The sequence below is a fragment of the Nilaparvata lugens genome, chromosome 8 (genome assembly GCF_014356525.2).
Source record: "Nilaparvata lugens isolate BPH chromosome 8, ASM1435652v1, whole genome shotgun sequence".
NCBI lineage: Eukaryota > Metazoa > Arthropoda > Insecta > Hemiptera > Delphacidae > Nilaparvata > Nilaparvata lugens.
This window is the reverse complement of record NC_052511.1, coordinates 49,737,583-49,765,290: the sequence shown is the minus strand read 5'-3', so window position 1 is coordinate 49,765,290 and position 27,708 is coordinate 49,737,583. Positions and strand designations below refer to the sequence as shown.

General features: G+C 35.3%; 2 protein-coding genes across 3 annotated transcripts in view; one reads left to right on the top strand and one right to left on the bottom strand.

The window, feature by feature from the left end:
- Positions 1 to 538: 538 nt before the first annotated feature.
- LOC120352778 (serine/threonine-protein phosphatase Pgam5, mitochondrial-like) lies at positions 539 to 26,663 on the top strand. Of its 2 annotated transcripts, none has more exons than XM_039435009.1 (5): positions 539 to 645; positions 15,793 to 15,941; positions 23,129 to 23,550; positions 24,088 to 24,244; positions 26,391 to 26,663. In XM_039435009.1, the coding sequence occupies exons 3-5, from the start codon at positions 23,135 to 23,137 to the stop codon at positions 26,661 to 26,663; spliced, it is 846 nt and encodes a 281-aa protein (XP_039290943.1). In that variant the 5' UTR covers positions 539 to 645; positions 15,793 to 15,941; positions 23,129 to 23,134. The 2 variants fall into 2 exon arrangements, with proteins under 2 accessions (XP_039290943.1, XP_039290944.1); XM_039435010.1 differs by lacking the exon at positions 539 to 645 and adding an exon at positions 13,719 to 13,903.
- Positions 1,657 to 27,708, bottom strand: part of LOC111050668 (chaoptin-like) — a 184,361-nt gene continuing 158,309 nt past the window's right edge. The window contains 6 exon segments of the mRNA XM_039435012.1: positions 1,657 to 7,461; positions 10,649 to 10,842; positions 10,845 to 10,887; positions 12,484 to 12,630; positions 15,808 to 15,926; positions 19,881 to 20,051. Of these exon segments, the coding sequence (XP_039290946.1) occupies positions 4,729 to 7,461; positions 10,649 to 10,842; positions 10,845 to 10,887; positions 12,484 to 12,630; positions 15,808 to 15,926; positions 19,881 to 20,051 (3,407 nt within the window). The 3' untranslated portion in view covers positions 1,657 to 4,728.

The following is a 27,708-nucleotide window of genomic DNA, read 5'->3' as shown; positions in this document are numbered from 1 at the left end:
TAAGCAATTAATAGTCGAATAATTAATTCAGTGAGAAGTTTTGTTGAGTGTGAGCTCTATATGGGATCAATTATACAATGGTATTAACAATTTTTTTAAAGGAACTGGATTAAAAATTATTTTGAAAAAGCTTCTTAAAATGTCCACTAAGAGTTAACTTCCCTAAAAAAGCTTTAAGAAATTTAGAGAAAATTTGTTCACCGTGAATATAAATTCCTAAATACCGTATCTTAAATTATTAATTTTGGCAGTAAAATAAATGTCGTTCAACAAGGAACAAGCGGTCACCATATCCAAGGGAGAACCGAGCGCTCGGGTAAAATTCATCAGATTTAGAATATTACAAAATTACAATGCTGATGAAAGAAAATTCCTCAACCGGCAATAAAAATGTTGAGCCAGTATTTTGAAACGCTTTCTTTTTTGTCGTGAGCACCATCTAGCGAATAAAACTGTGCGTTTTTTCAGAAGGTACTGAAAACTGACGATAGGTAGCAGAGGCTGTACTCTTTTCAACTTTCGATATAAAATATTCGACATTTGACAAGACTATCGACACTTTCATAACTTCGATCTCGACCATCGATATTCTTCAAAATAAAATTCGTTCTGTAACCTGAACTGGATACGGAACTTTCACTCTTGGTAAGTTTTAGTTAAAAAGTACGGGATAATTCAATTTGACTAGTATTTTCTCTGTGAAATACATTCTTTAATGCATTAAGAACAAATATCTTATGTATTTTATATCCATCTGATGGTTTTTTGTTTGATTATTGGTATTGAAATCTGAGATCTTTTTTGAGGTTAAGTAACTTAACCTGTCCTGATTTGTTTAGGCAAGATTTCTCCAAAATTAAAATACTTTTAAATTCATTAGAGTTTTCAGGTATATTTTTGACGTCTTTTGTAGATTCTCTGTAAATTTTAATGGTCCCTAAAAGTATTATATTAATTATTATTGTTGTGCTTCAACGCTGCCGGTAAATAACTTACTTTATAATAGCCTATCGGTCGGTCGAATCAAGTTGGTTGAGCTTAAAATTCACTATTTTGAAGAATTCAAATAGTTTGAATTATTCACCATCTAGTCAGGAATGAATGATTTTTATCGAATGATATGAGCAAATGAGCGTTTTATTGAAGCATATAAAACATAGGTTAAAAGTAAATGCAAGTTTTAACTTGTGCATTTATAAGCAAAGCTTAATCTTTATAATTGAATCTAATGAAAGGATATTTGTGCAACGATCCCATTTATATAGTAATTACGGCTAGTTGCACTCAGAAGTAAAATTGAATCTAACTACCGTAAATTGATATCATTTTACTACCGTCATATTTATTAATTAGTTTGGTTAATAGAAACAGCGCGACGGGATAGCAACTGACTGCTATTTGAAATGATCAAAACCAGAGACCATCTCTTGGTGGTATATGTATGAACTATGAATGCAGTCATTCTATAGAATCTAGACATACTATAGAATCTATAACAGGCAAATCTACAGTAGCTATTATAATTTCTTGTAACTGACCATAAATAATAATATGAAACCCTTAAAATTCTTCTGATAGATTATTCACTGTGTTGGATAGTTTTATCAAACCTGAATCAAAGGTATTAGGAATTGATTTAAATAAAGAACAAATCTGTTAACTACAAAAACTTACTTTATTTTTGGTTTCTTACAATACGAAATTAAATATAAATGAATCAATTCTCTCTCAACCACCTAATTTCGAGTTTCAGTCATTCCAACCAAAAAAAAAATTTTCATTTTACTGGATGCAACAAGTAAAACTCAGATTTATTCAATTATAATAACATTAACATAATACAACATTCATCATCCTTATTCAAAAACATAACTATATTAACCTTCATACCGATAAAATAAATGAACGATATGTATTTTGATCCATGGTTGATTCTAGTACAAATAAAAAATAACAAAAGTATTTTCCATTGATAAATTCTTGTGTAGCCTAAACGATAATAATATTTGATATAATAAATTGAATTTATCTAAATAATCTACCCATATTTACATCATTACAATGAACTTAGCCTAAATAATTTAATAATAGGCTAATCATTAAACTTAAACTGAATGTTAGGCTATTGTTATATACAATCAAATAACATATTCTCATTGTATTTAACGTTTTAAGAGAATAGGCTATTCTTTGAAAATAAACATTTTGCTTATTTTTTTGAACTGGCATTGAATGGTTATTAATTATTTATTGTATGCTTAAGTTGCGTTTACACCAAAGTTATTATCAAAATGTTAGTCTAATAACTTAATCCTTATAGATTCTATTAGATTGAACGGAACTTGACAAAAACATAATTATGTTCATCATGTGTATGATAGATATGTTCAATCTAATAGAATCTATAAGGGTTAAGTTAATAATTGGATTTGTTAATAACTTTGGTGTATACGCAGCTTTACTGTATGAACAAAATATTTATGGATATTCATTTAATTGGGGAAATATTGTTATTCCGACTAGCTATGTTGATTTCATGATTTCACCAACAAGATTTGAGTACAAAAACTTTACTTGTAGCATTGAAAAAATAATCTTGAACATTTTCTAGACAATTAAATATAATTTCCATAAGAAATTGTCTTTATTCTTCTTAAAGAATTGGCTTTAACTTCTAACAATGAAGAAAGAGAAATATATTCAAAAATATTAAAACCTTCATAGAAGTTTTGAATAACCACCATAAAAATAGATATTCCAGTATGAACCATCAAAGAAGTCTTGCAATATTTTAAAAATAGAGCTCTTAAATTTACACCTTATTCTAATACGTATTAAAATTAATTGAAAAATATTTTCTATGCATCATAATCATATTTACAAAATATGTTTGTGTGGTTGTTGTAAATTGAGCCAGTTACAATTCTAAATAGCTCTCTACTGCACCTTGATTACATCATTTCTATAATTAAATCGATAAACAATTATTATAAACGCCTAAAACATAATTACGTTGGCTTACAACGTCACAACCCGTTCAAGTCTACAATATATTATAATTGTTTAAAATACATTATAATAGTCATATCCTAATAATATTTATATTACGAAGTTTGTACATTTGATCGGTTCTCTAATATTCTAATTGAGTTAAAAATGTAAGTTTTCCTCTGTTGAAAATTGAAGACATTTCCTTGCAATTTAATAGTTAGCACACAAAATGTTGAAGTTATTTCAGGGATTTACTTAATATTAATATGCGATGATCTATGGAAACTTCAGTAAATTATCATGAGATTATTCCACATCTTCTTATAAAGTATTTGAAATCATTTCAAAACTATAGCCGTTTCAAGTAAACTTCAATCTTTAAATTTTGGAAGATATATTCTGTGTTTGTTAGAATGTCTCAATATGCCTTATTATACATAAATAATTAGTTTTATAAAAAATGAACAACAGTCAATTCTGTGTTTGTTAGAATGTCTCAATATGCCATATTATACATAATAAAATTAGTTTTATAAAAAAATGAACACCAGTCAAAGACCAGAGATGAGAATAGTTTCAAAACAGTTGATTATGAGTAGACCAGCTCACAGAATACTGTCTCATCAACTTCAGATACTCCAATGACCGGATTCTAGAACACTTATTAAATTTAATGGAACATTAAACCTATAGATTCAATGTTCTATTTGATTTAATTGGTAATTATTTAATTCTTACAAGAAAACACTGAATGGAAGAGAAAAACTAAGGATACTCCTTATACTATTTCTCTCCCAAAATTTAGATAATATTTTCGAAGTCCGAAATGAGGTCATGATTCCACTTTTCTGAAATTTAGTCCTTTCTCACTCAAAAAAGTGTCCTAGAAACTAGGCTTAATAATCTTACAAATAACATTTTATTACCTATAAAGGGCCCCATACACTAGGGAACTTGGATCGGAGAACTTGGTTCTTGCAAACCAAGTTCCTCAGTGTATGTGAAAAATTGGCGAACCGCGAACCAAATTCGTGACGAACTTGGTCTTCAATCTGGATAAAAAATTTTGTTCGGTTTGTCCGCCAGGGCGATATTTTCTATCTATATATTCAATATATTTTTCCCCACAGCAGCTGCAAACTTTGAAACACTCATCTCTAGACCCCAAAAGACACTGAAGTAACGAACGGTTGTTTGCTCTCCCAACTACAGTGTGTGGGCGGATCCTACACGAACTTGGTTCCCCGAACCAAGTTGGCCGATCCAAGTTCCCTGGTGTATAGGACCCTTAAGTAGGCACAAATCGATGAAAATTCTCTAATATTGTGTAGAAAGGAAAATATAATACATTTTCATAGATTATCATGAGCAAACCAGCTCTCAAAATACCCATATCATGGTCTCATCAACCACATATTGTACTCTTTAATACAATTAAATCCTATTAGGCCCATGTTATACGAGCGCTAATTCCGCGGCTTGAACGCGGCGTTTGCAACGCTGAACCAAGTTATACACAGCGTTGTTAGCGCGCACTATGAAAGTACCATTGCCCAGCTAACGCGACGCTAAAAACGCCGCGGCATTAGCGCGTACCTGTACACAAATTCTTTATCGTCCTTACTAGTTCTCCAATATAAGTTCTTTCTTCTATATTAATTGATAATCAATGAACTTGATCTTATCACCTAGGCTATACAAAAATTCATCATCATCCCCAAATTCCTGAACTTTATATCACCGTAGTGACATCTCTTTCTCGTCAGGGGGGAACGGTACATAGTAGGGTTGATTTTGAATATACGCTTGACGCCCCAGTGTTGAATAGGACGCCCGCAATCCTGGGGATATTGATGCGGGGGCAGGAGGTGGAAGCATTTTATGAGGAAGGGTTGCCGCGTACTGAGGGCTGATTGTGTAGAGGGGGTGGGGCGGCGGGGGTAATTTAGGACAAGGACAGGAGGGGTTGTTGCAATGTTGTTGAAACCCTGCTGCTAGGGGGCCTCCTCTGTATTGGTTATCAGTCCACCGTAACCTTACAATACAAATTATGATTGTTAGGATAGCTATGAACCCTACTACCCCACCTACAATGCTTATGATTAGTGTGTCGTCATTAGAGATTTGTTGAGTCATACCGGGTGGTTTGTTAGTCATGAGAATTTTCGGGGAGGTCGGTTTTTGGGTCATCGGAGGTAACGACCAAATGATGTCGGGTTCCGTTGTGATGCGGCTAGTTTTCAAAACTAGTGGAGAGGAGGGTGGGGGTAGGGTTGTCGTTGAGGTTAACCGGTGTGGGTCACAGGTCAAATCGTCGTCTGCGATTTCGACTAGAAGGTTACCATGGAAAATGGCGGGGGCAGAACACCGGATGTTGGACGCCAAACCGGAGCGTCTCAACGCTCTAGCGCCGCAGTCACACAGGATTGGGTTACTAGACAAACCTTCCAGGGTGATATCACTTCTCCTATCATCTAGGGCAGATAAAAACTGCGCGGTTAGTGTTGTAAGTTTGTTACCAGTCACATCTAAACTCACCCTGGATGACCTAGGTAAAGGTATCAACAATGCAGGAGGTAGGGAGTTGAGAGAAGTGTTTCTCAACTCAATCTTGATATCATGTGATTTCAACCCTGCTAACGCACCTGAGGATATACTCTGAACCCTGGACCCTCTGATTCCCAACCGTTTAAGTCTGGGGTTCATAGCTGCAGATAACTGATCGCTCCCTACAGCTGAATCTTTTACCTCGACATCTAAAGATTCCAACGCTGGGAGGCTGTGTAGTAGACCTGTCACATCTAGGTAACCAAGTTTTGGGTAGCCGTAAGCTTCCAGCTCTGCTAAGTTTGTCAAACTTTTGAAAGCCACCTTCTCCAATCTTGTACATTCGTTTAGGGAGGATATTTTTAACTTCCTCAAAGACTCCAACCCATCTAAGTCACCCTGTACTATGGTTCTGATAGGGTTCCCTGAGACGTCCGCGTACTGTAGGTTCTTTAGTTTCTTCCATATCGGTGATATAGATCCTGTGAAATCGGTGATTTGATTGAAAGATAGGTCGATAGCTTCTAGCAGTGTAGGCCGATCGAATACCTTGTCTGGTAGATCTGTGATAGAGTTGTAGCTCAGATTTAGTTTCAACAAAAACGGGGTTTCAAGATGGGTTAAATGTGTGATACCGGTACCTGCCATGTTTAGTTCTCTCACAGTCTTGGGTTCTCCTAGTACATTAGTGATAGATTCCGGGGTCAACGGGTTGAAAGATAGATCTAGTTTTTTAATGTTCACCATGATACTGTCATCTGGTGCGATTTCAGTAAGTTTGTTGCGTGATAGATCTACAGATGACAGGAAGAAATATTGGCGTTGGAGAGTTTTGAGAGGTGCGATCTCGAAAAGATTCCCTGACAAATCAACGTTCTCCAACATTTTCAAACGTGAGCGTTCGAAAATGGACTCTGGTAGTTCAGTTAAAACGTTGTCACGTAGGTTCAAAAGTTGTAGACGACCGAGACCTTGGAACGTACGTTCCCCTAGACGTTCCAACTTGTTCCCAGCTAAATCTACGATTTGGAGCTGGGTGGAGTTATGGAAAGCTGTTTCGCTAACAGTGTCTAACTCGTTGTGGTTTAATTTTAACACTCTCAACCTCGGTAAACGTCCAAAATCAAATTCCTCCAAAGTTTTCAACAGGTTATGACTGAGGTCAATTTCTTGGAGATAGTTTAAACTTGTGATCAGTTCCGCGGGGAAAAAGTTGAACTTGTTACGGGCGGCTGAGATACGTTGCAAACGGGGGTGGACTCTGAAGGAAGAGGGGAACAGGTAGCTTAGTTCGTTATCGTCCAGGTTTAGTTCCTCTAATGAGGTTCCGTTGGAGCGTCTCATTATGAAGAACTCCCCTTTGAACGAGGTTAGTTTGTTGCCTTGGAGGTTCAACGATTTTAGACGGGTGAGGGACAAAAATGCGCCGGGTCGTATGTTGGTGATTTGGTTGTAAGAGAGGTCCAACCTTGTGAGATTGTGTTGGTTTTGGAAGGCTGTGTCGGATATCTCTGATATATGGTTGTGTTCTAGGGATAAGTAGCGTAGGGCACTGTTTCTGATGAAGAACTCAGGTGGAATCTGTTTGATACCTGTGTTGGCTGCGTTCAGGGTTTTCAGTCTAGTTAAAGTCTGGAAGATTGTTAAGGGTAGAGTGGTGAGTTGCGGGTTCCGGCTGATGTCCAAGTGGAGAAGACCAGGGAGCAGCATGAAGGACATGCGGGGTAGTTCCTTGAGACGGTTGTTGGAGATGTTGAGGTTCTGTAGGGCGGCTAGGGCTAAGGGTTGGGCCGGAAGGGATGAGAGGCGGTTGCCCTGAAGGTCGAGGGTGAGGAGGGACTCCTCGAGACCGGCGAAGGTTGAGGCTTCAATGGTGAGAAGTAGGTTGCCGCTCAGGTCGAGGTGTTCCACTCGTTTGAAATCCTGGAAAATGAAAATTGAACAATGAATATACTAGATATTACAGGAAAGAGTTGACGTGATAGGTAGGATGGAATATAGACTAAAGTCCGAGATAAATACTTTTAACATGAAGAGGAGTAACCCATTTCTCCCTCTACAGTTTGTAGCATAGACACAGACGACATCCTGCGCACATTGGATGCGCCGTGTCATTTTGCTTCATGTTCTTGTGATGAAAACATCTCTGTAACATACACAACCATATACCCGCTGACCAGTACACTACTGGAACATTGCCAGCAAGATGGAGGGGAGTGTTGCCGCGTCGCCTTACAAAGCTCTCTCACTCAGACCAAAAGGGAGATGCTGCTAGGTAGTGGGGTGATTAGTGGAGGATAGAGCATCGGACCTCTCGGTCTTCGAGAAAGAGCCGTGTTAAAAGCAATTTATCTCGCACTTTAGACAAGAATATAGTAATATTTACATAATTAACCGAGGATGGTTATATGCTTATTTTAAATTCTTGAAGATTTCCGTTTGTCAAGTTTTGAATTAGACCCTTGCGGAGCATGGGTTACCTGCTATAGTGAGGTCCACGTTATAATGGCAGTATTTGATTAGCAATGGTATTGCTATCCTTGTCTATTATTCAACAAAGCGGATTGCGCTATCTCTTTCTCGCTTTGCTCTTTTGCCAGATCGGCTTTCAACAATGTAGAATTAATAATTAAGTAACAAAATTTTTCTTCTTAATTATGAAATTATTGAAAAATATAATTTCTTGCTTAATAAAAAATAATTTATTATTTTAAACGAGAATAAACAATTAATATTACATTAATAAACCTGCATCAGCTACCGTCAAGAAGGCATTGATAAGACAGTGAGGATCGGCAACGTTGTTATCCTATCTTTCTCCACTGCCATTATAACGTGGACCTAACTATGGAATGGAATATAGATTACATCAGAATAATGCATCAAATACAACAGAATCAGACTAGGATAGATAAAATAAATTATTTGTAGTATTGAAGGTTTGGAGGTGATGAATTGGTAGCTATTCATATTGACTAAACAACGACTTGAAATAGTCACAATTATTCAATTGTACACGTATTTGTAAATTTCCAGTGGTTTATTTGACCGAGCGAAGTGAGGTCGAAGGTTCAAGTCGACGGTTTTGCATTTCTCTTTATGTTTTCATGTTTTATGTTTATAAAATATGTCCCGCATTTACGGCGAAACGCGTCAATAGATTTTCATGAAATTTGACAGTAGTTATGTTCCTTTTTAAATTGCGCGTCGACGTATATAGAAGGTTTTGGAAATTTTGCATTTCAAAGATAGTCTAATATAAAAGGAAAAGAAGCCTCCTTCATACGCCAATACTAGAGTAAAAATCAGACTATAGAATTATTCATCATAAATCAGCTGTCGAGTGGATTATAAATTGCTTGCAATGACGCATGCAATTCAATATCTCAATGTAACTTATTGAAAACACAGCTGTTGTGTGGACTATGAATTGCATGCAGTGAGGCATGCAATTGATAACTTGAAGTAGCATAGTATTTTTTCCCGACTTTTCTCTGCTTTCAAGTCGGTAAGCTTTTGATGATAGTACATAGCTGTTTACAACAAATTATTAGCATTGTTGATACAACAAGCCAAACAGCCATTAGTCGTTTATACACCGATATCTCGCCGACACAACAGGACAGGACAGAATTTACTCTGATGTACTGTATTAGAGGAGACTGTGGTTTATAACTGCGCGAGGTCTGCTGTTCACAGAACTACTAGTTATTGCTATTGGTTGTTTATTTAATGTTAGAAGCCTCTCGTTGATGTCAAAACATGCATGATGAACATGTGTGTGTGTGTGTGTGTGTGTGTGTGTGTGTGTGTGTGTGTGTGTGTGTGTGTGTGTGCATGATAAAAATGCCTGTTCTACCGTTAGTGGTCAGCCTTAGTCTCTGATTATTTAGGTTAGGTTAGTCTGTGGTTTAGACGCTTGCGCATACAGATCCGAGATGAGTGTGGAAACACTCTTTCACCCTTTCACTAGTGTGCGCAAAGCTTGTAAAGAGGTTCTCTCCTAGAAATAACAAATTACTCTAATGATTGCAAATTCAATTTGAGATAAAAATAGTCCCTATTTTTAGATGCACTAGAAATTTTTATCTACAATTATTCAATACGAGCAGGTAACCCATGCTCCGCAAGGGACTATTTAATAACTTGACAAACTGAAATCTTGATGAGTTTAAAATAGGCCTATAACCATCCTCGGTAAATTAAGAATCTATATGGCAAAATTTCAAGTTAATCAGTTGAGTAGTTCAGACGTGATGAATTCGTCATTCGTGAATTTCCTATCCCGTACGGTACGTGTATAAGCCAGTCCTTTCTTTATTATATTTTAGATAGAATATATTAGCTTTATACTTAGCTCCAAAAATGTGGAATAAAATTAAACCAACTGAGGAAAGTTTGAGGTCAAAACGTTTTTTAGAAAACTATATCAAGCAATTTCTCATGAGCATAGTTGATATTGAGTTGAGATTGGATCAGATCATTGGGCTAATGGCACTTTATATTTATTTTTTTCAAGATTTATTTTTCTGTTTTTTTTTTGTTTCAAAAGGAAATTTGTTTGTGATTAAGTGAGTATCGGGCTTGACTCACTCTTATATTTGTTAAAATCAAATTTGGTAACCCCAACACAATTTCCATTAAACAGGGGTACCTTATTATTGTTTCTTGTACCATACAGTATAGTAGGCCAATTATTTAGCAGTATAATTGTGTAACAAAGAAATGTTAGGTATATTGTATTGTTTCGTTTTTTTTTTAAGAAATATGATTTTTTTTATTATTTTTTATGAGCATAAGTAGTTGGAAAATGTGGCTAATGACTCTTGGTTATATTATTATTATTATGACTGCATATGGCGATGTTTAAATGAGAAATATTTCTTTGTATTCCTACATTGTTATATTTTTCAGCCAATGGATAATAACTTAATATTTTTGTTTCGTTTTTTTTTGTAATATTGTACTGTTGTTTAAGAGAAGCAATAAATTCTATTCTATTCTATTATCTCTTCTAAACCATGTTTTGTAAGTTTGGGATCCCAAACTCACCTAGAAATAACAAATTTTCACTAACAATACTTTGAAAAATTTGAATTTCGAAACCCACCTGGAAAGCATCACTAGGTAACTCCCTGATGACATTCCTAGCTAATCCCAGACTGGTGACGCGGTCAGCAATAGCTCTCAAGATATCAGCTGATATGGCTGCTACCCTGTTGAAGTCCAGCTGGAGGCTGGTGAGATGGGGCAGGCGGCCTATAGCTGAGGCTGGAACTAGAAGGATGTTGTTGTCCTGGAGGAGAGCGTCTCCAGGCTGGAGAGACCTTCGAAGGCGTCGTCTTCCACCTTAAAAATACATTAGATATTTAAAAAAAATTGGTTTCAAGTTGATGAATGAATGAGAAGTCTTAAAATGAAATAAAATGAGAAATCTCATTAAATGTTTGGTTTTATGTTGATGAATGAATTAGAATGAATTGGAATTTATTGAAGATTGAAATGTCGATTGAGAGATAAATTAATAAGTCAAAGAGATAAATATACAACCTATAAATACACAATTTATAAAACAAAAGACAGCTCATTTATATTTATGTACAAGATTCATAAATGAATTGCATTTTGATCCGGAAGCAAGAATTAATTACAAAATACTAAAAAATTGGATAATAGAAAACTATTTCATTTTAATTGAAAGCATTATCTATTTTTTTAAAGCGTGGATTATTTTTTCTGTATTATTGTATAAAACCAGGAAACAACCAATGTAACAAATATATTGATGCATAACTAACTGATTGCAACTCTCACTAGCGGGCAATGCTTAATTTCTTTTGCTGGTAATACCAAATTACACATGAAAAGTATCTAATTATGATTTTGTTATTATTTTTGTTTAATTTTATTTTATTATAAAATTATGTATTTTCTTTTATTTGTTTTGAATATGTATTTATTGTATGGCAAATAGATGATTTGATTTGATAGAGGAAGTTGTAGAAGTATAGAAGTAAGTTGATTGATTGATTGAGTACTTTATTTATGTAGATTACAATATATACTGGCTTATACACTTATATACAATAGCTTACAATACAGCAAAATTATAGATGAATTTACATAATATAGACTAAGAAAATAATTATTGAACTGTATATGATATGAAAAAAGCAATTTGTAATAACTATAGATAATTATATTGTAATGCATGTACATAAATTGGCGGAGCTTTGGACATATCAATGTCCATTCTTCGGAAAGAATATTCAAAATATCCTTCCCACTAAATCTCTATCAAAGTTGTAGGAATAGAAGTTGTAGAAGTGATAGAATGCCTTGTTGATATAGTGAGGTCTACGTTATAATGGCAGTATTTAATTAACATTGGTGTTGCTATCCTTGTCTGTCATTCGACAAAGAAAATAGCGCTATTTTTCTAGTTCCGCACGCAACGTGACACATCGTTTTTCAACAATTTAGAAATATAGTTGATCAACAAAATATTCATCGATTAATTTGATAATTCAAAATATATATCTCGATTATGAAAAGTTATTATTTAATAATTTCATTGATATTAATAATATCATTGATCATTTTAAACAAGAATGAACAGTTTGGATCAATTGCACAAAAGTCTGTAGAATTTTAATCATGATTAAATGCTACCGGAACCATTCTGAGAAGGCTTTTTGGATAAGAAGGCTTCTCTGATTGGTTCTTGTGGCATTTATACATGATCAAAATTCAACAAGCTTTTGTGCAACCAGACCTTTTGATGTACCCGATATCATCTATCCTCTATAGAAGGCAGTGGCAAGGCAGAGAATCAGCAACGCTGCTCCATCTTTCTCCACTGCCTTTATAACGTGGACCTCACTATAAATCAGCTTACAGCTACCTGAAAATTGTCGTAGATTCTGTTGAAAAACCAGTACTTACGGTTCTCAGAGAATTGACACTCAGATCCAAGTGTCTCAGTTGTCTCAAACTCAGGAAAGTCCCCGGTGCTATGTTGGCAATATTGTTGCGACTCAGGTCCAAAATCTCCAAATGTGGTACTGAGGACAGGAGTGAGTCATCCAGTCTCTGTAATGTGAGAAAAATATTGATGAAACTCTGGCAAAATGTGTATAGCACAAATATATAACTTATTGTTTATGTTGAAAAAATATCCACATAATAATAATAATAATAATTTTATCCATGGAGGCAACAGGTAAAAACCCATTTTGCCTCCTTCACACATTACAATCATACACTATACAATCCAAAAATGTATTTTAAGAATTAAGTATGAAGAAATGTTAGTATTATTGACGTGATAAAAATACTTTTATGTGAAAAATATCAATACTCTTGTTTTAGTCGCGACATTTTTTGTCGCAGTTTAATATCTTTCACATTGAATAATTTCTATCATAACTTATTTCAATTAGTGAAGAAGAAAAATGGATAATCAACCACAGTTGAAAAAGTGTTCATGAAAGCTCATTGTTAGAAGAAAGTGTTGTAAATTCAAAATCAAACAATGTTGATAGAAACTTCTTCATATTCAAATTAAATTATTTGTCATAAAAAGTATCAATGCCATAATATGAACAATAATAATTTCATACAAAGCATTAAACCCCAATCATAGCTGGAAACAAAGAGAGATCTACTTCCAATACCATATACTATGGTGAGATCTACTTCAAACTGTGACTTGACAGTTTGAGGGTTGAGTGTAAGAGAGGGCCGGCTGCGCCCTAACTCCGCCCTCCTAGGTAAAAATAAAGGCAGCTATTCTATTCTATTCAGTATTCCTTGTGAATAACATCATTGCTTCTCATTGCCGACAGTGTAAAGTGAATTAGACTATAATATTCAGCTCAAATATACGTATATTTTCAGGAGTCTTATATGTATAGCTTATATGAGGCTGTGAGTTTGGAATAACAAGTTTTGTTAACTCCAAGAATAAACAATATCAATGTTTTATTTCTATTAGTTTGCTATCTCAGAAATTAGCTTTTCATACAAGTGAAATAAAATGTAGAATACAGTAATAAATTGAGGAAATGGCACAAGGAACACCTTTTATCTCATTGATAACAGATAATCATAGTGGTGATGTTCTACTGTAATACAGTTTGTCAAATTTTATTGTGTCTTATTTCAGAAGTGAGAGTAAGTTGTGAAATTGAGTTACATTGTTACTTTCAGCTCTTAATTTTATTCAAAATTTAATAGTTTCTTGAGTTGTCATTACACGGTAACTCAAAATCAATTTTGTGAGTGTTTGCTTTGAACTAATATTGCAACTAATATTCTTCGAAGAAGCCTTTGTAAACTGTTTTCAATTTTAGTGAATCTAAATGTAAGCTTTTTGTGTAGTTGAGAAGTTGATATTGTGGTAATTATTCATATTGAATGAAAAAGGCTAAGAAATTGTCAAAAACCACTGATTTATTGATAATTAGAAAGACCGGTTTCGGTTATTACACCATTGTCAATCTCTGATAAACTGTTATCAGTTTATCAGAGATTGACAATGGTGTAATAACCGAAACCGGTCTTTCTAATTATCAATAAATCAGTGGTTTTTTGACAATTTCTTAGCCTTTTTCATTCAACAAAATGTAAGCATTGTTTAATATTAGCTAGATTACAATCATTACAGTTGTGTTTGCTTTTTTCCCCATAATGAAAAACACAAATAGAAATTGTCTACCACTTTTTAGTGGTTGTCATTTCAAACGTGGTGGAAATTTCTATTTGTGTTTTTAATTGCCCAGATTAAATAAACAGAGCCTAAGGTTCTTTCATTTTTGTAACTTTCAAGGAAAAGAGTTCTTTCAAGGACTTCTTTTGAAGACTCAAATTTAGGGAAATTTATTTAGTTTGAAAAATGAACTAACCATAAATATTTATTTGTTGGTCCAAGTGGTTTGCTTTTCTAGTATCAAAGAGAAAAATGAGTTCAGCTTTCAAGTCTGGTTTTAATTAGTAGAGTTAGTGGTAGAGTTACCTGGGCAAGTACTACTATCTTGTGAACTCTCCCAATGAAAACGTTCATGGTAGAGTACTAGTTTTTAGTAGAGTAGAGCGGGATAGTACTCTACCACTTGCCTTCCCCCACCACCGCTTCTCACTCTACTCTACCACTACTATGCTAATGGAAACAGTCTCGAGCTAGTAGAGTAGAGTCGTGCCGTAGGCTATCAAGTTTAAGAAGTATTGTCGTCGTCGTCTTCCTACAAAGATTAGGCAAATTGCCTGTTCCGACTTCAAACTCACCATCACATCCATCTTTTACGGGGTCTGCCCACACTTCTCCTCCCAACCGGGTTATACAACATGACTGCCCTGGGAATCCTGTCGCTCTCCATCCTTTCAATATGCTCTTTCCAGTTTTGCCGATTTTCTTCGATCTTCTGCCATATGGAGATTATGTTGAGCTCGCTTCTTATATCAACATTATGAAGCCTATCTTCCCTTGTGCACCCTTTTACTGCTCTTAAAAACCTCATTTCGGCAGCCTGTAACCTACGCCATTCTTTCTTCCTAGGTATCCAAGATTCAGAGCCATATAAGAGCGTTGGAATAGCCATAACCTTATAGAATTTGAGTTTTGTCTCTCTCCTGGCTCTGTTTCTCAAAGTCCTATTTATTGTTCCACAAATGGATTGGAATCTATTCAATTTTACACTCAAGTCTTGGTCCATTTCGTAGGTTATATCACAACCCAAATACTTGAAGTGTGATACTTGTTCCAGGACTTTATTATCGAGGACTATTTTAGATCTCAAGAAGTATTGTTATTTATTAAAAGGTATTCATTTATTAAAGTGTTAATAAGTGTTCAAGTGTTAATTTATTGAAAATTATTGACATTTCAAGGTTAGTTCTGTTCACTAGACAACACACTTTACCTACTATTCTCAATTGTAGTGAAAACAGTTACTCGACCAAGTAAGTAGAGTAGAGTCAGCTCGGTAGAGTTAGTATGCCAGTTACTCGACCACTAACTCTACCAGTGTAAACCAGGCTTTAGAGTTCAGTTGATATCTGTAATCCACCTCCTCAACATTTTGTGTGTTCTCCAAATTCATTTCAAATCAATTCTGTTGTTTATATTGCTTGTAATAGTACAGCTCATTCATCTACAATGACAATAATATTTACTTAATAAACTGTTTTCATATAATTCAACTATTGAATTTGATGTATGTTTTTATTTATTTCTAATTGTGTATTAATTTTCAGATCTAATGGACTCACCTCAATAAGATTGGAAGACAGATTGAAGAGCTTCAATTGGTCGAAGGCTTTGGCGGCCACAGTTGGAAATTCGCTGAGAAAATTTGCTGACAAGTCAAGTTCTTCAACGTGTTGGGCACCTGTTGAAATAAAAAGTGAGTTTTCATTAGTTATAATCCATTATATCATTATTATTTTATTCACAATCACAAATCATAAATTAAAATATGATTTGATTTGATTGAGTACTTTATTTATGTAGATTACAATATATATTGGCTTATACACTTATATACAATAGCTTACAATACAGCAAAATTATAGATGCATTTACATAATATAGACTAAGAAAATAATATTATTGAACTGTATATGATATGAAAAAGCAGTTTGTAATATAATAACTATAGATAATAATCATATTGTTATGCATCTACATAAATTGGCGGAGCTTTGGACATATCAATGTCCATTCTTCGGAAAGAATATTAAAAATATCCTCCCCACTAACTCTCCACCAAATTGGGAGAAGACAACAGGCATAGCCCAAAATTGTCTTCTCCCAAATTTTTACAAATAAAAGTTTCAAAAAAGAATGAGGTTAGATTTCACTTTTCACTTCAAAAAGTCCAATTTACACTTCAAAACTAATGACTAAACTAAAACTTTTCAATTTTAATATTTTAAAACTAATGGTGTAAGTGCACGTCCAGTGCCAACATACCTATTATCAAATTTTTGGTTTGGATCGATTTAATATGTTATTTTGAGCATAAAATCACAAAAAATTAAAGGGCGCTCACTATTGTTTTTTAAATAAACTAAGTTCAAAGTAGCACAATTTTACATGCATTTAACCTATGAGTAGCAGCCATTTTGATTATTGAAATCATCAAATTATGATATTCCTAATCTGAGTTTTCCTAACCTAAGCTTTCCTAACATAAAGCTTTTCCTAACCTAAAGCTTTTCCTAACCTACAGATTTTCCTAACCTTAGCTACTTATGGCTGCTACTTATAGGTTAAATGCATGTAAAGTTCTGCTACTTTGAACTTAATTTATTTTAAAAACAATAGTGAGCGCCGTTTAATTTTTGTGATTTTGTGCTCAAAATAACATACTAAATCGATCCCAACCAAAAATTTGATGACAGGTATGTTGGCACTGGACGTGCACTTTAGCCATAAAAGTTTCAAAAAAGAATAAGGTTAGATTTCACTTTTCACTTCAAAAAGTCCAATTTACACTTCAAAACTAATGACTAAACTAAAACTTTTTAATTTTAATATTTTAAAACTAATTAACAACAGAAATATTTCTCTCAAATCTCTTCAAATTGGGAATTTTTGAGTTATTTTACAAAATTTTGAGCCAGAAAAGAAACACAACTTCACCATTAGCACAGCTGTAATAAACATTATACATTATAGTTATGAGAACGCGCCCCGGCAACCAAGCTCCTTTGTTACAGTAGGGAATCAGCTGTCGGGGAGACTAGTTGACGCAATTGTATTTTTGCCAGGGTATCGGCTGACGCCTGTAGTCAAAATTGCAAGGAGCTTAGTTGTCGTGGAGACAGGTTGGCGGTGACCTGTTATGGGAACACACTAACCAAGTTCCCCTCAGCCGAGCTCCTTTTTAGGCCACTTTCGAGGGGATTGGTTGACGGCGTCAACCGAGCTCCTGAGAGAGGAGCTTGGTTGTCGTCTACGGACCCGACAACCAGTCCCCTCCTAACCAGTAGGGGATTGGCTGTCGGGGAGACATGTTGACGCCAGCGTGCAAGGGGCTTGGTTGTCGTCACCAAAGACCTTAACCTAGCGCCGCAGTGCAGGATGGTTTCTCACAGCTTGGCGTTGTTGTCATTTGAGATGGGTGTCTGGCTTGGAAGTGTTTCGGCCGCATTGCAGAATGACTATTAACGGTTGCCGGAAGATCAACAGCTGGGTTTTTTTCGTTATTTTTCGTGATAGAGAAATTCTGATTGCAGATTCGTTCTCAGCGACCCCAAGTTTAGCCTGAAGGCTCAGAATGTCAACAATGTTTTTAAATAATTAAAAACCATCATGAAAAGCCATTAATATGGTAGTACACCAAGTTTCTGGAAACTTTTTACTGGTGACTGGAGTTATTATTGATTATAGGTAGCACAAAAATCAAAATAACCATGAGAAAGAAAACTGCTGATGACGCAAATAAGACCGTCAGTCCATTGTTCTATTGTCTCGGCTCCTTGGCTGAGCCTGGCTGGAGGGATAAAATAACCGACTGGATTGGTCTTTCGTCTGCCCGCTAGGCGGAACTACGCCGACCATTGCTGGGCGGAAGATGTTACTGCGGCCGCTCGCATTCTCACCAACGCTGCTATTATTTGCTGTCTTAGCGCCTAGTCCGATTCAGCCAAGCAACCAGCCTGCACTGCGGAGCTAGGTTTAAAGATGCATAGACTCTCATGCAGCGCTAGTGTTTTACTTGGAATTGAAATCGGCCATTGAGGGGGCAACCTATAAGATAATTACATACCAATGCCTTTGTAATCTATAATATTACAAATATATAGATATAATATCTCGTGCTAAAATACCCCAATGGCGGCCTTCAATTTCAAGTAAGAGCTATCATTGGGAAGGCATAGGCATTGTGGGTCTATATCTCTTTAAGGTCTTTGGTCGTCACCGAACCCGATAACGAAGCTCCTCGTACGCTCACGTTTGAGTACCGGATTTTTCACGAGTAAACTGACATATACTCGTATTTCGTGCACTTATTCAATGGATTTTGGAACAGTCCTCAAAACACGCCTGGTTTTCCCAGTCATTCATTGCCTTTTGACGAGTTATATCATAGACATTTTTCAAGAACCAATAATTCAAACTTCATAAAAAGGTTCAGCTTAGGTATTGGTTCATATTTTTATGTTCTTATCCAAGAGCTACATTTCAAAACAACAAGCGAGTGAAGCGAAGTGAAGTTTATTGAATTCTGTTCAGCTTTCAACGTATTTAGTGGCATCAATATATATGTAACATATATACTGGTAACATATATTGTTACAATTCGTCCAGAGCGCAAGGTTCGCAAGGCCCTTAGGCCGCTCCTGTACGTACTTACATATATTATATACATACAGGAATCACTTGCGAGACGTACAAACACTCATTCTGAAAATGCTTGCCAATCCAATTAGATTAACATTTCCGAATCAGTTGGATTCGAAAAGAGTTCATTTAGAGCCGGTTTCCGAGCTTGGGATTCAGCTAAGTTCTAGACTTTAAACAGCTGGAGTCAGAAAATTAGCTTTCCAAAATGGGGCGTAGTCACAGTTTTTATAACAGTAGACGCAGTTTTTATTTTCTCATTTTCATAATTGGAAACTTTTTTCCTTGACGAAATTAAACATTTCTAAATAATTCAAAATAGCTGAAACTTTACACTATTTCCTCTTTATTTTATTTTTTGATTAATTTTCTAGTTTTTAAAATTTAATTCAAATGTGACTTTGACAATGACTACGACTACGCCCCGTTTTGGAAAGCTAATTTTCCGACTCCAGCTGTTTAAAGTCTAGAACTTAGCTTAATCCCGAGCTCGGAAACCGATCCTTAATGTTTGCAGTGATAGAAGTGACAACATTAACAAGCTTTTCTTCTAATAATCGAATTCAAAGAATGTGTGAAACAGTGTCTGTGTTTGTACTACTTCCCCGCTCGCTTCAAGCTGGTTTCAATGCCCAATAGGGGATCGACTGTCAGGGAGCTTGGTTGTGTACGATCACGACAACCAGACCCCTCATATCCAGCAGGGGATCAGCTGTCGGGGATCTTGTTTGTCGTGAGCGTGTGAGGAGCTTGGTTGTCGCCGACAACCAAGCTCCTTCGTTCTAGCAGGGCATCAGCTGTCGGGGAGACTAGTTGACGGCAATGGTTTTTTTGCCAGGGGATCGGCTGATGCATGTGGTCAATATTGCGAGGAGCTTAGTTGTCGGGGTGACAGGTTGGCGGCGACCCAATTTAAAATAATATTCTTTCAGCAACAAATAGTTCTATGTCTGTTAAAATTTCCAATTTCTAACGTATTTGAAATGTACTTTACCTGTAAATACGTCGCTGTTGAGTTTAACAAGTCGGTTGTGACCCAGAGAAAGTATGCGCATTTTTGAGAGGCCCTTGAATGCTCCCCCTTCAATGAGCTGAAGTCGGTTCCCAGTAAGATCCAGGGACTCCAGGTTGCGTTGTGACAGGAATGAACCTTCTTTCACCGAACCTGTAACAGAAATTTAGGAGATCGTTAGAATATTAAGAAACATAATAAAACTAATTTATTACATTTAAAACTCATGTATTATCTTACTTTAATAATCAATATCGGGGCACCGAGCTTCGCTCGTTATTTATTGATTGACTTATTTATTGATAAACCGAACACAATTCTTTAAAATGATTGGGGAAGTACTAACAGGCACAGCCCAAAACTGTTTCTTTCCCGAATTTTGATTTATTCACTATAAATAGTCCAGAAAGTAGGTTATGTTCCATACACTCGAATTCAGGTTCACTTTTCTGTTCAAACATTTAAAAACAAAAAATTCATAATTTAGATTATATACAAACCAAATTGGATAACAAAATAACACTCACTAATCACTTGAAATTGCCAAATAATGATCAACTTTGAAAATTATGATATACTCTAGTTTAGGAGGATTATCATGTCATGTCAACAAATCAGATTATGTTGATCAAACCGATTAATTGTCTAGCTAGATAAAATTTATCGCTGATTGATTATTATTACACAGCTGGAAATAATTCTGTCTCTCTCCCACACAGGTACACGCATCTTCTGTTATTGAGAGACGACGAAATTATCATCTGTTTTCCAAGGATGAATAATCATCCATTTAATGTCGTTCAGCAAGTTTTCCAAAGAATGAGACCTAGTGCAATCGAATCTTTATATCATAAACCTACTATGTTCCAAATTTCGTGAAAATCGTTAGAGCCGTTTTCGAGATCCGTAAAACATAAATAACCAGATATATAAATACAGAAATTGCTCGCTTGATATAATATGATAGAATGTATAATCTATTACCTATGACATGGGAGGAAAAAGTAGGCTGAGCCTGAACTATATCTCTCCAAAAATTTTTAATGAATGTTAATGTTGTCCAAAAGTTAAGGTTATGAATTCACACACTGCTTCGTCACTTGATTTTCGATCCAGGAATAATTATTGGAAAATTTTGATGGTTGACGTAATACTCTAAATAAATCATAGAATGTATCACAATAAATTGGAACATATATCTCGAAAACGATGGGTCTTACGATCATTTTCATATTTCTCATAGTTTTCGAGTTATCCGAGCCTCAAGATGTGACATATTTGGAGAAAAACACGTTTGGTTTCAAATGTTTTGGTTTTTATACCTTTTTAATTATTGATAAAAAAAATCTGTGCTGATTATAAGCTCATAGAGAGCGTTAAATTCTCTTCAAGTTTATGTATAATTTCTCTATTTTATTCATTTCCCCACGACCGTTGCAACAGTTTTATTGTTGAGTGTCAAATCTTCACTTTTGTAACAATAAATCAATTGACGAAGGAATTTTGAGGGAGTGTTGAAAACTGAATTTTTGACTTTGCAGCTTTGTTGGGACTGATTAGAAGGTCAACATATCTAAAATCACTTTTTGTGTAGTTGAGAAGTTGATATTGTGGTAATAATTCATATTAAATAAAAAAAAATAAGAAATTGTGCTTTGAAGTGCAAGAAATAGCTTTGTCCGGGTATCAGTTGGAAATAGCGAATGAGCTTTCTCTTGATGGGATACTTTTTGACTCTCTGACAGATATTTTGGTATGCAGGAGTTCTATCTCTTGAAGATCAAAGATTGGCGTTAGATTCAGCAACCTGTCCCCTTTATAGAAAAATAAATCCTCTTTTAAATCTAGGAGAGCAGCTCAGGATGAATATACCATTTGCTAAAACTAGAATTCTAACCCAGCTGCGACTAGCATCAGACAAGGGAGTATACCTGTTTAAGAATAGAGGAGTTTGGATTAACTCTACTAGAAACTGCCCTATTTGTAATTACGGGGAATTAGAAACTCTAGAACATTTTTTGTTGCGCTGCCCCATGTATAGAGGATGTAGAAATTCAATTGCTGGATATATATTGTCGTAATATAGTGAATAATGAGGACAGGTTAATGGTATTACTGTCGAATCTGACGGAGGAAAAAATAAACAGAGTTTTCATCTATGTGGTTAAAGCATTAGAAATAAGACAAATGATATGTGATCTTGTTTGAGAGTGATCAGAAGCTATTTAATTCTCATAGGAAATATTGTAACCTTTACCATCAAAATTGTGTAATATTGTTGTTTATTGTGTATTGTTATGTAGAGAGTTTATTTTTTTACTATGTTTGTTGGCCCAACTCTATTTGTATGATTAATGTGAACAAATAAATTGATTATTATTATTATTAAAAAGAAATTGTCAAAAATTTCTTAGTCTTTTCATATCTAAAGTCCTGATACTTACCCCCGATACTATAGTGTGGTCCACGTTATAATGGCAGTGTTTGATTAGCAAATGGTATTGGTATCCTTGTCTATCATTCAACAAAGTGGATAGCGCTATCTCTTCCTCGCTTTGTTCTGTTGCGAAATCGTCTTTTAACAATGTAGAATCAATAATCAATTAACAAAATATTTCATCTTAATTATGAAAATTGGATATGAAATTATTGAAAAATATAATTTATTGCTTAATAAAATAAAATTGATTATTTTAAACGAGAATTAACCGTTGATATTACATCAATAAAACTGTATCAGCTACCGTCTATAGAAGGCCTTGATAAGAGGATCGGCAACGTTTTTCTCCTATCTTTCTCCACTGCCATTATAACGTGGACCTCAATATAGAGCGATGAGGGTGGTTTCAGAGTTTTATTTTTTCCTACACGCTTATATCTGGGGAACAATGCACTCGACTGTCAGGACTAATCAGCCATTCGAAAATGAAGCTTGATAAATTTCCAACATGTTTTCTCTTGTAGAGACAGAAATGCTTACTCAGTTTTCATCAATTTCTACAGATTTAACCTTCACCAACCATGACGGTGATCTCTCGCTTGCATAAATACCTCATAAATCTCAATTTCACTTTTAATTCTGTTAAAGTGTGTGTTCTGAATCTTCTAATCTGACTATCTATTATAATTTAATTCGTATAGAGTGTAACTATTGTATTTTATTTTCTTGATGAAATAAACATCTATCCTGATTATCCTGCTAATCTAAGTGTTATTCATCACTTTCACAGGTGATCATGACTGTAATCTCCCGCCTACAGAAATACCTGTTAACCGGCCTCAGCATCTGTGGCGGCGCTGTTATAACGCACTACGGCCTTAACCAAAACCAAGACCACAGAGCCTACACGGCCTGGACCACCAACTACGTCCCCGAAGTAAAGTGGGACCACAACTGGGACAAACGGGAGCCTGAGTCCCTCGTCAAACCACCGAAAAACGGGAAACCGGTCGACGAGAATGCCTACAACGAAATGATCGAGCAGAAAAAGTCCAAGGCCGTGCGACATTTGATTCTGATCAGGCATGGTCAGTATAATTTGTCGGGGAAGGTTGACAAGGAAAGGGTGCTCACGGAGCTGGGACGCAATCAGGCCACGGAGACTGGGAAACGTCTGAAGCTGTTGGATTTTCCATATACCAGGATTATTAGGTAACTGAAGATAATATAATCAGAAATCACTCCACTTATATGGGCTACTTTTGTACTTAATCAATATAAAAACGTGTAGGTAGTAACCTTTATTGAAAACTTTGAAATATTTTAACGACTTGTTTCGACCATAGGTCATTTTCAAAGTTTTTAATAAAGGGTACTACACGTTTTTATATTGTTTCTAATTATATAAAAAAGTTTTGCATTAATGTTTAATTTTAAATAGCCACTTCAAATTTCCGTTGCTTTCAGAAAGTCCAGTTGATACAGTATTATAATTTATATTTGAATCATACATTTCGAATAATACCAGCATGTTTACAAAACATCCCACGGCTTTTCGTGGATTAGCGTAGGTCCACGTTGCGGCGGGCCTTATTCTAGTCGATAGAAGATGTACCATCATAGGTATGAATCTTGTAGCATCTTGTGCATTTTCCAGTAGAATTGGGCTCTATTAAACGCATGAAATTTCATCGAATTCACATATTATCTCCAGTTGAATTGATGCTTTAATTTTGATTTTATTTGTAGGTCGACGCTGACGAGGGCCCAGGAGACCGGGGCGTTGATAGCAAAGGAACTACCAGGGGTGGAGGTCACTGATGACAGTCTACTGGAGGAGGGGTCCCCCATACCTGTCGAGCCTCCAGTCGGCCACTGGAAACCGGAGGCATCCTATACCTTCCAGGTAGCTTAAAATATGGCTATCCACCCTGAATCCAAATAGCAATAATCATGCAAAGTTTTCGAATTTAGCACGAAATGTATCCTATACTATTAAACGAGCAATTTATGTTTACATGTCTGTATGTCATCGGATCTCGAAAACGGCTCTAACGATTATCACGAAATTCAGAACATAGTAGGATTATGATGTAAAACTTCGATTGCACTAGGTCTCATCCTTGGGAAAACTCGCTGAAGGACATTAAAATGATAATTCATCATTGGAAAAACAGCTGAGATTTTCTTTGTCTCTCGATAATGGAAGTGAGCTCATTCTTCATCAGCTGATGCTATGCTTATTATATCTGTACCTTACTGTTTCTGTACAAAATAATACAAATAGCTGATGAAAAGTGAAATGCGAGTGTTCTTGACGCTCAAGTCTGTACGCAGCTTTAGTCAAATTTTGCATTTTTTTCTGTGTTACACAGTAGAGTCAGTTACATACAAATCGATTTTTGGATATACGATTTTTTAGCGTCCTTTTAAATTCTACCAGATTAAACGGAACTTGACAAATACATGACCACATCTTCTGTTTGTCAAGTTGTTTTTAATGTAATAGAATTTATGAGGCCGGCAAAAAATGTACGTCCAAGAATCGATGTTTGTGTAACTAGACTGAAGCCAGTTACACACACATATCGATGTTTGGCCGTCCTTAAGAAATCTATTAGATTAAATATAACTTTGCAAGTAGATTATGTGTTTTCCAAGTTCCGTTTAATCTGGTGTAATTCATAAGGATTGAACATAATGAATGAAAAAGACTGAGAAATTGTCAAAAACCACTGATTTATTGATAATTAGAAAGACCGGTTTCGGTTATTACACCATTGTCAATCTCTGATAAACAGAGATTTATCAGAGGTTTATCAGTTATTTAGAGAGGTTTATCAGAGATTGACAATGGTGTAATAACCGAAACCGGTCTTTCTAATTATCAATAAATCAGTGGTTTTTGACAATTTCTCAGTCTTTTTCATTCAATATGAATAATTACCACAATATCAACTTCTCAACTACACAAAAAGATTGAACATAACTTGGCAAACAGATGATGTGTTCATCATCTAAAAATGTAGCGTTAGTATGCAATGGGTCTTGCAAGACCTGGCAATACATTGTCATTTGTTGATAAAGAATCAAACAATGTGTTTGTCAATTTATGATTGGTGTAATAGAATTTTTAAGGACGCCAAAAAATCGTACCTCCAAAAATCGATATGTATGTAACTAAACTTGAGTAATGTTCAAACCAAAATCTGAAGCTCTGCAGAGTCTGTGGATGGATGGATTTAAAAAGATCTGTCGCCGTTCAATCAATGCGGGTGTTCACACCGACATCTGTGTATCTGCCAGCTGACGTTCCAAGAAAACTCTGCTCGCAAGCAGATGTTTTCGAATCGCACTGGAAGCGATTTCCTCCAGGTATCCGAGCGGATGTTTTCGATAAAGATCTCTCATCAAAATCGTAAATCACGTAAAAATGGAGATAGAAGGATTCTAATTTCATATTCGGATTCAGCGCCGTGAAATAAATAATTTATTTGAGTTTGCTCAAAAAAATGAAAATGGAATGTAATAATTGAAGATTTTGGAATCAGAGTGCAACTGAGAACAGAAAAAAATTAGCTCTGCCGTCCCGCAGATGTTTTTGATGTGAACACAAACTCTGCAGACGTTCAGATATTGTTCTTTTGCTCTGCTGAGTAAAATAGCTTGGTCTGAAGATAGAAATCAAAGATAGAAAACCTTTAAATTAAGGAACTTATGAAAAAATGTAATTCTTTCTTAATTAATGTCCTTTCAGGACGGTTCTATCAAAGATAGAAAACCTTTAAATTAAGGAACTTATGAAAAAATCTAATTCTTCCTTCATTAATCTTTTTTCTTTAATTTTAATGTCCTTTCAGGACGGTTCTATCAAAGATAGAAAACCTTTAAATTAAGGAACTTATGAAAAAAAATTAAATTTTAAATTCTTTCTTAATTAATCTCCCCTTTTACTGCTTCACAGAAGAACAATACTGTATTTTACTTGTTTGTTATATTCAATGAATGGGTATTCTAGTCGAATTTTGAACTTATTTTCTCTGTACTTTCAGGACGGCCCCCGTATCGAAGCCGCCTTCCGCAAGTACTTCCACCGAGCCCGTCCCGACCAGACCGAGGACAGCTATGACGTCATCGTGTGTCATGGCAACGTGATCCGCTACTTTGTGTGTCGCGCGCTACAATTCCCGGCCGACGCATGGCTCCGCTTCTCCATCTTCCATGGCAGCATCACTTGTATCAGCATAGGTGCTAGTGGACGCGTCGTGCTCAGGACATACAGTGATGCCGGTCATATGCCGCCTGCCTACCTCACCACTAGCTAGGTTAGTAATAGCATAGAGAAAAGATAGCATAAGATGTTAGGTTGGTATTTATAGTGTTCAATCATTCACAATCACACACAACTTCTAAACTTGACAATGGAAAAGTATACAAACTTGAAACTTTGAAAATTGCAAACTTGACGAACTGTAAACTTTACAAACTGTCAAATTGAGAACTAAAAACTTGCTGTACTGAAAACTTGACAGAGAGAGAATTCGAGTAATTGTAAACTTGACGTACTGAATACTTGAGGAACTGAAAACTTAACACTGAGTGGACGATATAACCTTGCCTTAGATATATGTTGAACACTGATAGAGACTGGTGACTAACTGGAAACATGGCAATCTAAAACTAGACTAACTGAAATCTAGACACACTGAAATCTAGACATACTGAAATCTTGATAACTAAAAACTTTAAAAAAAATTACTTTTATTTATGTATCAGGTCATAAATCATTGATTTGGGATTTTTCAGTAATTTAAAAAAAACATTTGCACATAACAGGTTTTGCAGCAGTATTAGCATTATGACGGGTTTTGCACCATTATGAAAGATAACGAGTTTTGTTCCAGTAATTCTAAAATTGAGAAAAACTTATTATTTCACTATGAATTTAACTGTATTTGCAAATTTTATATTTTGTTCAGACCTTCTTATTGTCTGGGATGATAAAAATGCATATTCAGCTATAAAAAAGAAGTTTATCAACTAACAAACATACCGGTAACCAAGCACACATAGCCAAAATGTTGCATCATAAAAATTAATCAAACCAATCTATAAATATAATGAATGTCTGTTTGTGTGTTTGTTTGTGTGTTTGTTTGTATGTTTGTTTGTTCCCTATAGACTCGAAAACTACTTGACAGAACGGCATGAAACGTTGGGTATATGTTGTGTGAATATTGGGGATGGTTTCTGACCAGAAATTTTAATAGGGGGGCCAATAATATTTTTTTATTGATCCATTTTACAGACCTATGTTTTCGAAATTTTCGGCCGAGCGGCTACCGAAGAACGGAAACATGATCATGATTC

Excerpts from the sequence above, each read along its gene's own strand:
- LOC120352778 (XM_039435009.1), top strand. The coding sequence starts at position 23,135 with ATGACTGTAATCTCCCGCCTACAGAAATACCTGTTAACCGGCCTCAGC. Across the intron at positions 23,551-24,087 it reads CCATATACCAGGATTATTAG|GTCGACGCTGACGAGGGCCC; the intron begins GTAACTGAAGAT and ends TTTTATTTGTAG. Across the intron at positions 24,245-26,390 it reads AGGCATCCTATACCTTCCAG|GACGGCCCCCGTATCGAAGC; the intron begins GTAGCTTAAAAT and ends CTGTACTTTCAG.